At 35.4% G+C, this 14367-nt stretch overlaps 1 protein-coding gene and 1 long non-coding RNA gene across 12 annotated transcripts in view; one reads left to right on the top strand and one right to left on the bottom strand.

Annotated features, from left to right (window-relative positions):
• The window catches only part of SPAG16 (sperm associated antigen 16), a 916366-nt gene that overhangs the window by 266818 nt on the left and 635181 nt on the right, over nucleotides 1–14367 (bottom strand). For all 10 annotated transcript variants that reach the window (XM_049106785.1, XM_049106782.1, XM_035710943.2 and 7 more), the window contains one exon: nucleotides 6753–6818. In XM_049106785.1, the coding sequence (XP_048962742.1) occupies nucleotides 6753–6818 (66 nt within the window). The remainder of the gene's footprint in view (nucleotides 1–6752; nucleotides 6819–14367) is intronic.
• LOC112656655 (uncharacterized) overlaps nucleotides 1–14367 on the top strand; it is a 189055-nt gene that overhangs the window by 109513 nt on the left and 65175 nt on the right. The gene's annotated exons all lie outside the window — the stretch shown is intronic.

The following is a 14367-nucleotide window of genomic DNA, read 5'->3' as shown; positions in this document are numbered from 1 at the left end:
AAAATCAATGACACCAAAAGCTGGTTCTTTGAAAAGATAAACAAAATTGACAAAAGCTTGGCCAGACTCTAGAAAAGAAGAGAAAGCACTCAAATATGTAAAATCAAAACAAGAGAGGAGAAGTAATAGCTGATACCACAGAAGTATAAAGGATTATAAGAGAATACTACGGAAAATTATTTGTCAAAAAAAAAGAAAATTATTTGTCAACAAACTTAACCTAGAAGAAATGGATAAATTCCTAGAAACACAATCTTCTAAAATGTAACCAGAAAGAAATAGAAAATCTGAATAGGCTAATTGCAAGTAACAAAATTGAATTGGTAATTTAAAAAAAAAAATTACCAAAAAATAAAAGTCCAGGACCAGATGGATTTACAAGTGAATTCTATCGGGCATTAAAAGAAGAGTTCATACCTGTTATCTTGAAACTATTACAAAAAAATAGAACTGGGAAAGCTTCTAAATTCATTCTATGAGGTTGACATTACCCTAACACCAAAACTAGACAAAGATACCTCAAAGAAAGAAAACTACAGGCCAATAAACCTGGTGAACATCCATGCAAAAGTCCTCAACAAAACATTAGCAGACTCTATACAATAATACATTAAAATAATCATTCACCATGATTAGGTGGCACATATATCTGGGATGCAAGTATGACTGAATATTGGTAAATCAATCAATGTCACACAGAACATCAACAAAATGAAGGATAAAAATCATATGATCATCTCAATAGATACAGAAAAAGCATTTGACAAGTTTCAACACTCATTCATGGTTTAAAAACTCTCAGCAAAATAATTAATAATAATAATAATAATAATAATAATAAATAAGTAAATAAATAAATAATAAAAACTCTCAGCAAAATGGGATTAGAAGGAATATACCTCAACATAGAGACCATATATGAAAAACCCACAGCACATATAGAGGGTTTGCTCTCTAAGCTCAGCAATAAGACAAGGGTGTCCACTGTCATCAATTTTATTCAACATAGTACTAGAAGTCCTAGCCATAACAATCAGACAAGAAAAATGTAATAAGAGGCACCTGTATTCTTAAAGGAGAAGTTAAATTGTCACAGTCTGGAAACAACATAATACTATTCATAGAAAATCCTAAAATGAGAGGTACCTGGATGGTACAGTCAGTTAAGCAATCCAACTCCTAGTTTCAGCTCACGTCTGATCTCGAGGTCATGAAATTGAACCCCACATCAAGCTAGTCTGCTTGAATTTCTCTCCCTGTTCTTTTGCCCCTCCCTATTCCCACTGGGTGCCCTCTCTCTCTCTCTCTCTTAAATAAATAAATCTAAAAAAAGAGAGAAAAGAAAATCCTAAAGATGCTACCGAAACTTACTAGAAGTAATAAATTCAATAAAGTGTCAGGATATAAAATTAATGCCCAGGAATCTGTGTAGTCTTTCTATACATGAACAACAAAGTCACAGAAATTTAAATGACAACAACACACCATTTACAATTGCACCAAAAAGAATAAAATACCCAGGTATAAACTTAACCAGGAGGTTAACCTATATTCTGAAAACTCCAAAACACTGATGAAAGAAACTGAAGATGACACAACCAAATGGAAAGATATTCCATGCTCATGGATTAAAATAATTAATATTGTTAAAATGTTCATACTATCCAAAGCAATTTACAGATTCAATGTAATCTCTATCAAAATACAATATCATTTTTCACAGAATGAATAAATAATACCAAAAGTTATATGGATCCACCAAAGACTCTAAATAGACAAAGCAATTCTGAGAAAGAAGAACAAAGCTGGAGATACCACATTCCAGATTTCAAGACATATTACAAAACTGTAGTAATCAAAACAGTATGGTAATGACACAAAATCACCTAGATCAATAGAAGAGAATAGAGACCTCAGAAATAAACTTATATTTATATGGTCAATTAATCTATGACAAAGGAGATAAGACTGCACAATGGGGGAAAGACAGTGTTCAATAATTGGTGCTTGGAAAACTGGACAACTACATGTAAAAGAAGGAAACTGGGATACTTTCTCACACCATATACAAAAATAAATTTAAAATGGGTTAAAGACCTAAATGAGAAACTTGAAAACAATAAAAATCCTAGAAGAGCTCACAGGCAGGAATTTCTCTGACATCAGCCAAAGCAACATTTTTCTAGGTACACCTTCTAAGGCAAGAGAAACAAGAGCAAAAATAAACTATTGGGACTATATCAAAATAAAAAGCTTTTGCACAGCAAAGAAAACCATTATCAACAACAAAAAAGGCAACCTGCTGAATGAAAGAAGGTATTTGGAAATGATATAACCAACAAGGGGTTATCCAAAATATATAAAGAACTCATACAACTCAGCACCAAAAAAGCCATGCAATCTGATTTTAAAAAGGGCAGAAGACTTGAATAGACATTTCTCCAAAGAAGATATACATATGCCCAACAGAGACATGAAAATATGCTCAGCATCTCTAATCATCAAGGAAATGCAAATCAAAACCACAAGGAGATATCACCTTATACCTATTAGAATGCCTAAATTCGAGAAGACAAGAAACAATAAGCATTGGCATGGATATGGAGAAAAAGGCACCCTCGTGCAATGTTTAGAAATACTATGCGATCCAATAATTCCACTGTGGTGTTTTTACCCAAGGAAAACCAAAACACTAACTCAGAAAGATATAGGCACCTCTATATTTATTGTGGCATTATTTAAAATGGCCAAGACACGGAAGTAACCTAAGTGTGTATCAGTAGATAAATGGATAAGGAAAATGTGGTATATATCCTAAGTGGAATATTACACAGCCATAAAAAGGATGATATCATGTCATTTGAGACAACATGGATAGACCTGGGGGGATTTTACTAAGTGAAATTAGACCAAGACAGCAAAATACTGTATGATTCCACTCATAAATGGAATCTTTAAAAAAATGAGTGAACAAAGAATTATAAACACAGAGAAGAAACTGATGGTTGTTGTTGGTGGGGGGGTGGGGTAGGGAGTTGGGCAAAATGAGTGAAGGAGAGAAGGAAATATAGGCCTCTAGTCATGGAATGAGTAAACTATGGAAATAAAAAGCAAAGCACCAGGAAAACAAAGAGATTTTAATAGCAATGTAATGGGACAGATGGTAGCTATATTTGTGGTAAACATAGCACAATGTGTAAATTTCTCAAATCGCTAAGTTATTCACCTGAAACTAATGTAATAACATTTTGTGTCAACTACATTCAAATAAAACAAAAAGCAGAAAACACGCAGTTTGATGGTTTAGTATTTTAAAATCTCCAGCATTTTAAAATATTTCTATAAAAAATGTAGATTTACCAGGTATTTATGCTATGGAGAGGAAATGAGGTCAAATAGAACTAAAGTTTTTTAGTGGAATTGACAGAATGACAACTGAAGAACCTAAGGTGTGATAAAATGGTAAGTGAAGGCGGAAGGAAGGGGTGATAAGATGATGAGTAAGGTTTTAACTGATTTGAGCTCTCAGGGAGAAAAATTATTGTACTGGATTTACTTAAGACCGGAAAGACAAATAGATACATCTAGAAAAGCATGCTTGGAATTGAGGTTTTGGACGTGATGCATTTGCAATTAGTGACAAGGTGTTCAGAGTCTGACTTCAGGAATATACAGCTAAGGAGAAAAAGGGTGTTGGAGAAAATGTAGTCAAGGAAGTGGTGAGAGGCACATGGGCCACATGTGTAGAGAAAGACAATGATTCAGAAACTCTAGTCTTCAAAGAATTAAGGAGGTTCTCAGCAGTAAAATCTGTTCCCAGTAGGGAATCTGCTTTTGGATTTCAGTGGGAAGATGGTATATTTTGAGTTTAAAACATCTCATTTGACCCATGATCCCTCACTTAATTCTGAAAGTCAATTTTTCCCTTAATGACCTTTAAACTGAAGCTGACTTAGACCATACTTTCTGGGGTACTTCTTATCAAACAACCTGGATCCATAGCCTCTGATACCTAAAGGTAGAAAGTGCAGGGTAAGATATCTAGGGGTAGAAAATGCAGACTGGACTTAATCCTTGTCTATACCTTTATGTTTTATTAGTACTTGGCTTTTTGATGTTTTCATTTTAATTTTATGACCAATTTAGCATACAGAATGTGTTATATTTATTTCTGTTATTGTTAGACATTTGAAGCCAGCAGGTTTTCCCTTATAATTTAGACTTTCATTCTCAGAGAGTTGTTTGTTCCTAATCTGATCTCATTACCCTTTGCATCTCTCACATCCCTCTTGGGGGATGCAACAAGAGCTACTAGAAGGCCTGATGGAATCTCTCTACTTGAGTCAGACTATTTCTCGGAAAACTGAAGGTGGAGGACACTCTGATAGGGATACCCTGCTCATTCTCTTGCTGTGTGTTTTTACACAATTGTTGGTTTTGTTTTGTTTTGAACTTACATTGAATTTTCTGTGTCCAGCAATTACTATCAATTTTTTTAAATTTTTGTTTTCACTTTACAAAATGGACTTAGTAAAATGCTTTCATAATTCCTTAAAATGTCTCAGATTACTTTAAAAAGAAGTTTTAAATAAATGCCTATTTCCGATAGAAAGATCAACCAGAAATAGAGACATCAGAATCCTAATAATAAAACATGGAAATACAATTCAACTTAATAGCTTTTTAGGACCATACACAACTATTGTATGTTGTATAGTTTTTTCTGCCATTCTTGGTTGCTAGCTAGATAACACTGAATTTTACATTTGTGATCCCTGCTTACAAATCTAAAATTGTAGCATTTTCCTAAAATTGTGTTTATATAAATTGCAAAATGCATTTTTTTAGCTAGTAAAGCAACTTGAAGACATACGCCTAATGGCATCAAACAATTAGCAAGTCTAATTCTAAATAATTCAAATTTCTGCCTGCTATATATGCACTGTATAATGCATTTATTATGACAGCTTTGTTTGATAGTTTGTTTGAATGTGAACTGTGTCACAATGCCACGTCCTTGAGTAAAGTCTTTGTGTTCTTTCAGTCACTGCTGCCTCCTAATCTCTTGACATTCCTTGGCAAGTATGTGAAATAAAACAGTTTTCAAAATAATTGACATATGCGACCAAAAGTTCCACCCATGAGTGTCGGTCATCATCATAAAATACCATTTCCTTAATAGTCACTAAACATTGACAGCAAAGAAGAGATAAATTAATGGAAACATTTAATGAGGCTTGGGGATGTTGATTTGGAAGAGTGTGGTCATAGTCCTTTGGTATGGACAAAGTGTATAAACAAAAACAGGTCAGCCACTTTGATATTGGACACCTGGACCTCATATTCATCATCTTGCCTTTTGATTACGTGTACTTAATATATGTCTCTCTTGACTGCTAAATGAATCAATTCAATTTGGTCAATTTTATATTTATTAATTTTATTATTTGGGATGTTAAATGGTATGTCTTTTTTAGCTATGTTATTGCTTACCAAAATGAAATGCCTTACAAAATAATTTATTTCATTTTAGCTTCCATTTAATTTTCTTAGAGTATGTGAGGCTATAAGCCACTTACTAGATTTTTAGCATAAATATCCTATATCATATGGGTTCACTGTGCTTAAATGGCTCTATATTCTGCTAAAAATAAAATTTTACTTGGTACCTAGAACTAATCCATAATATATTGGCTCAACAGAGTCAATTAAATGGAAATTCCTTACTAAGATGAATTTGTTAAAATATAATTGCAGTTGAGCCCATCACTAACATTCCAGGTGTCATTCACAATGGCATCAGCACAATTTTAGTTGGAGCAAATAACATTCTTTTAGAAGAAATAATTTTTAGTGAACATTCTTCTTCTGTCTCAAAGAATAATAACAGCATGATAGTGTCAGAATTTTGACGATGCTGTCATTTTGAAGTTAGAGGTAGGTAATCTATCAGATTAATTTTTCAGCTAATTGGGAAAGAAGAGGAGTATGGAATTAAGATTCACACTCTACTGGGAATTTAGAGACAAATTAAAATGCTAGCTATAATTAAATCATGGAGTTTGAAAGGACTTGAGAGGTCATCTATCAGTCAAATAGCTTTCATCTGAGAAAGAGCAAACTTAAATCATCCTTCCATGAGTACTATCTGTACCCTTTTAAAGACAACCTCAATTAGCTTGGCGACTCAAAGCAGTGTTTAACAATTTTCATAGTTGGTGATATCATCCTGATATCTGAATATCTCAAGCTGTGGATAAACACTTCTGCTATGTCATCAGTTTATTTGAAGAGAGATATATTTGAAACCTTTCAGTGAGTAATTGAAAAGCTGTCAAATCAAGGTTGCTCTGTTTTAACCTGAAGAAAGTCTATTTTTCTTTGATGGCTTTTTTATTCTTGGGTTTCCTTTCAAGCATTTTCATTATTTTTATGATTCTACATTAATATTTCCGAGTCTATAACCCACCTACTTTATTGAAGCACACATTAGACAAGAAGCTTTTAAAAATCCGTTTAAATAGAGTGAAGTATGATAGAACCAACTCCTCACTGTTCTTACCACTGTGCATTTTGTGTGTTCTTTAAACTTCTGCAGCTCAAACTATTTATTTTTTCCACCATCATAGTTAATTCCTACATTTGTTCTTTTCACCCTGTTAACTTACCATTTTCCTCTGAGACTTTGTTACATTAAAATTAGCTTATATGTATGAAATATGAAAAGAATTTATTGGGAGAACTGAACTCACCCTAGGAGTGAAGGTAGCATCATTGATAGAATGCATGTGACCATAAAGTGACTGCTCACAGTTACCCTAGGAAGACAAAGCAGAAATAGAATCAAATAAATTCCATTCAATATGTGAATCAAAAGGTAATTAATTTCATTTGTTTTAAAGTATTGCTTTAGTCCAACAATAAAATTAATACATTCTCACAATAAAAAATACTAGCTTTTGCTATCACCTACCATTCAGAATCAGAGAAGGCTGTGCTGGTGTGTCCTCAGTGCTCGTCTGTGCACTGAAACTCTGGTATCCTCACTTTTACACTATTGAGCTGCTGATAAAGTTTTACTAAATGACTTCATCTTGCAATTAGCATAGCTCTCAAGCTATGGGGCCAAGCAGTGAAGCCCTTATAGAGGGTTCTTATTTTCAACACATCATTTCCATCACTGCTGGGGATGTGGGGTTCTTTTTTGTTTGTTTTAGATTATGAGATCATGTTTTAATTCCCGAGTTTTCACAGTTTGGCATTAATATCATTATATGTATAAAAATATTATAAAACTTGAACAGTAGTATTTTTTTAAAGATTTTATTTATTCATGAGAGACACACAGACAGAGAGAGAGAGAGAGGGCAAGAGGCAGAGACACAGGCAGAGGGAGAAGCAGGCTCCATGCAGGAAGCCTGACATGGGACTTGATCCCAGGTCTCCAGGATCAGGCCCTGGGCTGAAGGCGGCTCTAAACCACTGAGCCACCCGGGCTGCCCCTGAACAGTAGTATTTTTAACACAAAATAAGCATTTGTTTTATGAAAACTATACTTCACATCTACACATTCAGGTCATCTTTTCCAAACAATAGCTAAAATTAACTACAAAAATTTCCAAAGTTCAATTTAAATTATTTCAAACAAATTGAGCCTATAACAAATTACACAGGGGATTTAAATGTGGTAAGTTTTCATTTTGACACCAATGTTCAAAGGGCATTCTTAATTATTATTAGGGAAATAACACATATTTTGTAGAAATATCAGAGAGTTATATTTAGAATATTGTTTGTAGATTCTTGTTATGGGCTAAAATTCAGATTTAATTCAATAATGTGTTCATTCAACAAATATTTTTGAGCAATTAATCTATGTCAGGTACAATTCTAGGCACTTAGGGTCTTTCAATGAATAAAACAAAGAATGGTGTCTTCATCGGCATTGCACTGTAAGGGGAGAGAGTGGGAACAGATATTCTAAAAAGGTATAAAATGTGTTAGAAGACCATAAGTATTGTGAAAAGAATAAAAGTTGGACAGAATAAGGGGTATTATGAGTTTTCAGATTGAGAGGCTAAGGGCAAACCAAATTATCAAGTAAAATGATGTGGTTTGACTACTTTCAAAAACTAAGTTTTGAACAAGGAGTGAAGCAAGCCAAGCAGACATTTGGAGAAAAAGCATTCCAGGAAGAAGGAAGAGGTAGAGTAAATGTCTCGTAAATCATAGTTTATCTGGTATGTTTCTGGAAAAGCAAAGAAACCCAGTGCAGATGGAGAAAAGTAAATCAGAAGGAAATCAGAACAGGCTTTCTAAAAGGTTTCATCCACTCTCATTCACTACCTGGTATTCACTTAGTCCTAAACAATTTTGACTGGAGGAAAGATTACAAAATGAGATAGGAAAGATGGAGTATCATCATCAAGTCTCCTTGTTGTTATAGGACATTCATGGAATAGTTTGGAACTAAGCAAAGTTGGGAAGGCTTTATACCTAAGCTCTATTTGGTCCTCACTATTGCCATTACGGTCAGCAAATTAAATCTCAAATATTTATTTTCAGATTAATGCATGCTGTTAATCCTTTTCCACAGAATGCAAAATTTCCCCACATGAATTTAAATTTCACAAAAATATGTTGAAACACTTTGGCATTCTTTCAGGATCCCCCCTGCCCATGTTATTCTGGTTCACTATCTTGATACTGCTATAACTTTAAACCAATTATGCTGAGAACTTCAAATCCTCTAAATTCCCAAAGTAGAAATAAATTACTTACAGAGCCCAAACAGCAAAGTATAAGTTATAATTAGCTTTCATATATTATCTTAGGAACTTTTACAGTTAATTTTCTTTGAGAATTAAAATCATATATAGTTGTGTAATATTATACCTGCATAGTGAGTGCTAATATTTTTTAAACATATATTTAAATTAGCAAAATGTTTTTTTGCATTATAAAAGTTTTACATTTGGTACTCTTCAAAGTGAGAATCTCTAAACTCTTTGATTAATTGTTAAGGAAAATGGAGTTTTCTGATTCAAATCCTGAATGCCAAGTTTTAATTCAAAGTGGAATCTCTAAGGCACTCTTGAAAAGCCCTGGAAATATGGGGTTATAATGGAAATGCTGACGGACCACATTTGTGCTGCTATAACAAAACCTGACTTGAAGATAAATGTTTCATGAATTAAGAAAAGTTAAAAAAAAGCCTTTCTATCCAGCTTTGTTCCCAAGATAAAAGTGAATCTACTCTTTTTGTGATATAGGGAATATGTGGGTTAGTAATATTCTAGTCTGCAAACAGCCTTAATCAAAAGCAATACCCAAACCGGGATGTTAAAATTTGGAATTTCTTCTCTGATGAATTCTTGTCAGAATTGTTTTCTTTCAAAGAAGTGGGGGAAAAATGTAAAAGAAGCAAGAGTCTTACAAGAAAAAAACCCCACGTGACCCAACATATCATCACTCCAGTATTTGATTCTCTCAGAGAAGCTTTGTGCAGGGATGAACACTATCACTGGCCCTGAGGATAGAAATTAAGCCTGGGACTTAATTCTCGGATCTGCTACCTGATAGCTGTGTGACCTTAAACAAATTGCTTCACTTCACTGTGTTTCGGTTGCTTTATTTTTTTATTTATTTATTTATTTATTTATTTATTTATTTATTTATTTATTTATTTATTTTCGGTTGCTTCATTTGATTCTCAAAACAAACCTAGAGGTTAAATATCATTAGTCATGTCCAACGAGATAGTAATATTTAACCTCTAGGTTTGTTTTGAGAATTAAGTAGGAAAATGCATTTAAATGTTGGTGGAATGCGTAGCACAAAGTGGGAGCTTAACAAATATTAGCTCTTAACTTGCAACATAAACCACTGAAATGCTGATGACTTCCAAACCATCTCTGCCCTTAGTTCTCTTTTTCCATAAGGACCCCAGTAAAGAGTCATAGAGGCTCATTCGTGCTGGTTTTCCTTTTTGTCCAAGATTTCCTCCTATGTGGCACTGCCCTAGTCTGTGCCCTGCTCTCCACCAACCACATCACCCTGTGGCATCTGGTTGGATTCAGCCAGAGGGAAGCACCAGAAAGATATGAAATAGTAGAAAGAGCTAGAGGGCAGATAAATGACCACATGAGCTTCCTTTCTGTTCAGCTGTGATTTTTGCCAGCAATCCTATTTTCTACCTAATTCCACTATTCATGCTATGTGGGCCATCTCTCATGGCTACAGCTCCACTGTGGCCAGTAATGTTCTCCTTCTCCTGCCCCTGAAGGCTCCCCATTGCTGCTAGCTAGCTTTTGGGTCCTGTGTTTGGTCCCTTTGCCCCATTCATTTCTCTGTAAACATTCAACTTGAGTTTACTTCATGCATCATCTGTTTCCTGCTGGTGATACGGCATGTCAGATATAATATGCAAAAGCAGACTATTTGACTTACTACTTCTCAACGGCCTATCTTTACTCTTGTCAAATCTTCCCTTTTAAATAAATGGCATAACCAGTTGCTAAAAAAAAAAAAAAAAAAAAAAATCACAAACCTGAGAATTAGAACACTTCTGCTTCTACCCCCACCCCCTGCCCATCCATCATCCAGCACATCAGTTTTTCCTTCATCATAAAGTCCTACTCTGCCCACCTGTCTCCCTCTCCACCATTACTACTCTGTGCAGGAAATCAGCCATTATACTGAGTCCAAGGACAGCAGGAGCATCCTTATTGGTCTCCTTGCTCCTAGCTCACCCCACATCTATTCCTCTTATGGCCAGTAGTGATCAATAAAACCTGGATCAGATCATGCCACGCTCCTGCTAATAGCCATCTGAAAAATTACCATCATACTCAGAATAAATTCCAAACTCTACTTCATTCCAAAGGCTCCATACTGCTTGGCTCCTGTCTGCCTATCTGACCCCATCCTTTACCGTTCTTCTTTCTCATGCACTGTACTTCCTGAAAATGTTCATGCTTCTGCATGGTCAGGGCTTTCTGAGCAAACAGTACTACCCTGGATTAAAGGATGATTGAATAGCAATTCAACCCTAAAGATAGAGATCTCTGGCGAGATTTAGGTGCATCTCCCTCTAAGGTCTTTGTTTACATTTCAGGGGTTGCAGGTGTAGAGGCTTATCTCTTCTCTTCCCAGACAGAATCTATGTACATTTCCAACAAAGGTTTCTCTGTCTCTCCTCTCCCCATCACCTTGCCTCCTTGGAGGGGCACAAGGGCTCTGACTTTCAGAATTTGGGGGGAGTTCCTTTCTATGATACATAACCCCACTATACCTGTGGGGTGCACCCAGCTCTTGCAGTTTGTACAATGTACAAATGGCAAATCAACATAAGCTGCTCAGTGAGTAAATAAATGATCTGATCACTGATCCAGAAACCTCCTGTTTCCTGTCAGGATAAATAAATAAGTAAATATAGATACAAAACATAATACTGGCACATTAGCCTTCCTCTTCTTCTAACAGGCCTAGGATGTCCTGTTTTCTCTACCTGGGATGTTTGCCTGTAGGTAAATACATGCCCTTGTCCTTCGCATTCTGGTTTCAACTCAAACACGACATTTTCAGTGATGTCTGATATCCAATGTTCCTGCGTCCTCTCCTGCATCCTCTCCTACAGTAACAGAAACTTTTATAAAATCCCTTTCCTTTTTCTTTTGGACCCTCAGCCAAACTTGAGGTCAGGTATGACCACGTGACTGAGTTCTGTCCAGTGAGATGTGCACAATCATGAAATAAGTCGCATGTGGGCCTGGCCCTTAAAATATCCCACATAATCCTCTATGCAGAAGTGTTCTGGAAGATGGAAAAGCACAAATGGAAGTAGCCTGAATTTCTAAACCATCACAAGGAGAAAAGCCACCAATCAGGACTTTCCAATAGGACATTCCATGAATGAGAACCAAGCTTCTACCAGGTTAAGCCTTTGAATTCTGAGGCTTACGCAGAATTTCTGCAGGTGTTGGTACCCTCTGAATAGGCCACCCTGTTTTATTTTTTTTCATATCACACTCATCATGAACTAAAATAATTTAAGAATTTGTTTCCTTATTGTTCGTTTCCTCCCACTAGAATATAGTTCTACAAGAGAAATGTCTTTGAGATGTGTTTGTCTTGTCCACCAGTCTTATTATCCCCAAGTCCCAAGACAGTTGTAGGATTTGATAAACAGTTGTTGAGTAAAAAAGTACACAGTTACAGAGTGACCATGATTAAAATTGGAAGAGGGCAGCCCCAGTGGCCCAGCGGTTTAGCACTGCCTTTAGCCCAGGGTGTGATCCTGGAGACCCAGGATCGAGTCCAGCATCCGGCTCTCTGCATGGAGCCTGCTTCTCCCTCTGCCTGTGTCTCTGCCTCTCTCTCTCTCTCTCTCTCTCTGTATCTCTCATGAATAAATAAATAAAATCTTTTAAAAAAATTGGAGAAAAAAAATCTACCCTTACCAGATATCTTATTTTTGGATAAATAGCTTGGTCTTCTCCCCAAAATTTATTTTCATTTTGATTCATTATGACATGTGATGTGCACAGTCTTATTCCTCTCACCTCCTTTCCCACAACTTGGTTCTAACTCAGTAGAATATTTATCCACTGATTATGCCATTCTCTCTAAACAACTACATGGAGATAGTTGATGACCCCAGGGGGAGGAAGCAGCTTTGCATTTATTCAGTGTTTGTTATGTAACTAAAGCCTTGTGCTAAGTGCTTTATTTATTATTACATTTAATCCTCACAATTCAATGACACGGGTTCTATTGTAAGCTATTCTAGAGATGAGAAAAACAGAAGCACTAATTCATCGTGACAGAGATAATGAGTACCAAAGACAAGACAGTAACTCCTCTTTGTTGTAATTTTAAAATCATCTAACCCTTAATATGCAGGAATTTGAAGGGAGAAAGGTGGAGGCAACTTTTCAATGCCATCTTCCAATTTTTCTGTTCTGTAGATGTGCATCTCCTGGCCCCCCTGTGGTTGTGTGGGACCACATGAGTTCTGGTGCAAGAGTTGTGAGCAGAAATGACATGAATAACCCCCTCTCCTGCTCTCTCCAACTCCACCTGTCTAGCACTAGAGTAGTTAAGGGTCTGCTGGGTCATCCTGGATCCCCCTTCCAACCTACAGAGGACTCAGACCCCAAGCAAGATATAAATATTGCTGTGGTTTGGAGGCTGTGTATTAGTGTAACACAACCTAGCCTTACTTGACTGATATAAATGCTATGCAGGGAGATTAATCTCATCAAAAGCTTTTATACTATTAATAGTGCCATGTGAAAAGTTAAAAAAAAATTAAAATTACACTTATTAGAAGCCTAATACTCCAGACAAAAGCTTAAAAACTCTTAAGAATTAGTTCTACTATAAAATCATAAAATAATCATAAAATATAAAATCACAAATAGTCATAAACTAAGTAACCAACATACCATCAGTAAAATCATTAAAAAGTTAATATTCACTAACTTACTTTCTTACTTGTTGTTTATCTGACAAATAGATTCAATATCCTTTTGAAAAAAAAAAAGACTTGAAAATAGAAAGTAAGCCTCCCCAACTCAGAGCTTTTGTTTTTGTTTTTAACAAGGCTATCTTTAAAATGTCGTTTTGATGTGTTAAAGTGTCTTTGGTGGCATACCACATATAACTTAAACACAGGAAAATGCATAAATCTTAGGGGCTTAGCTCAATGAATTTTTATCGTACACAGATAGGATTTTTATCTGTGCATGTATCTGTGTAACTGCCATTTAGATTAAGATATAGATCATTCCCATCACTTCAGAAAGTTTCCTCATGCCCTTCTTAGTAAAAACATTCCAACTATATTGGAGAAAAGAAATATAGGAATATGGTTGAAAATTTAAATAGTACATGAGACTACCCAATGAAAAGTTAGTCTCCTGGGATGCCTGGATGGTTCAGTGGTTGAGTGTCTTGCCTTTGGCTCAGGACTTGATTAAGGGTCTGGGGATCAAGACCCGCATCTGAATCCCCATGGGGAGATCTCTGCCTCTGCCTATGTCTCTGTCTCTGTGTGTCTCTCAAGAATAAATAAATAAAATCTTAAAAAAATAGTAAAGTTAGTCTCCTATCTTAGGTCATCAACAGATATAACCACTGTAATAGTATCTTTTGCATACTTCCTGGGATAGTTTGTGCAAATGCATTTTTTCTTTACTGTGTCATGTTATCTACCTCAATTCTTATATAAATGAAATCACACTATTGAGCATTTTATTAAGAGAAGTTGTATATTGTGGTGATAAAAATGTAATACTAGAATAAAATCACAGGGTTTAGAATTCAGCTCATTGGGAAGTTATTGTTCCTATCTCTCATTTATAT

Source organism: Canis lupus, chromosome 37 (assembly GCF_003254725.2).
Source record: "Canis lupus dingo isolate Sandy chromosome 37, ASM325472v2, whole genome shotgun sequence".
In the NCBI taxonomy this organism is placed as follows: domain Eukaryota; kingdom Metazoa; phylum Chordata; class Mammalia; order Carnivora; family Canidae; genus Canis; species Canis lupus.
The sequence above is the reverse complement of the archived record's forward strand: the minus strand, read 5'-3'. Positions and strand labels throughout refer to the sequence as shown.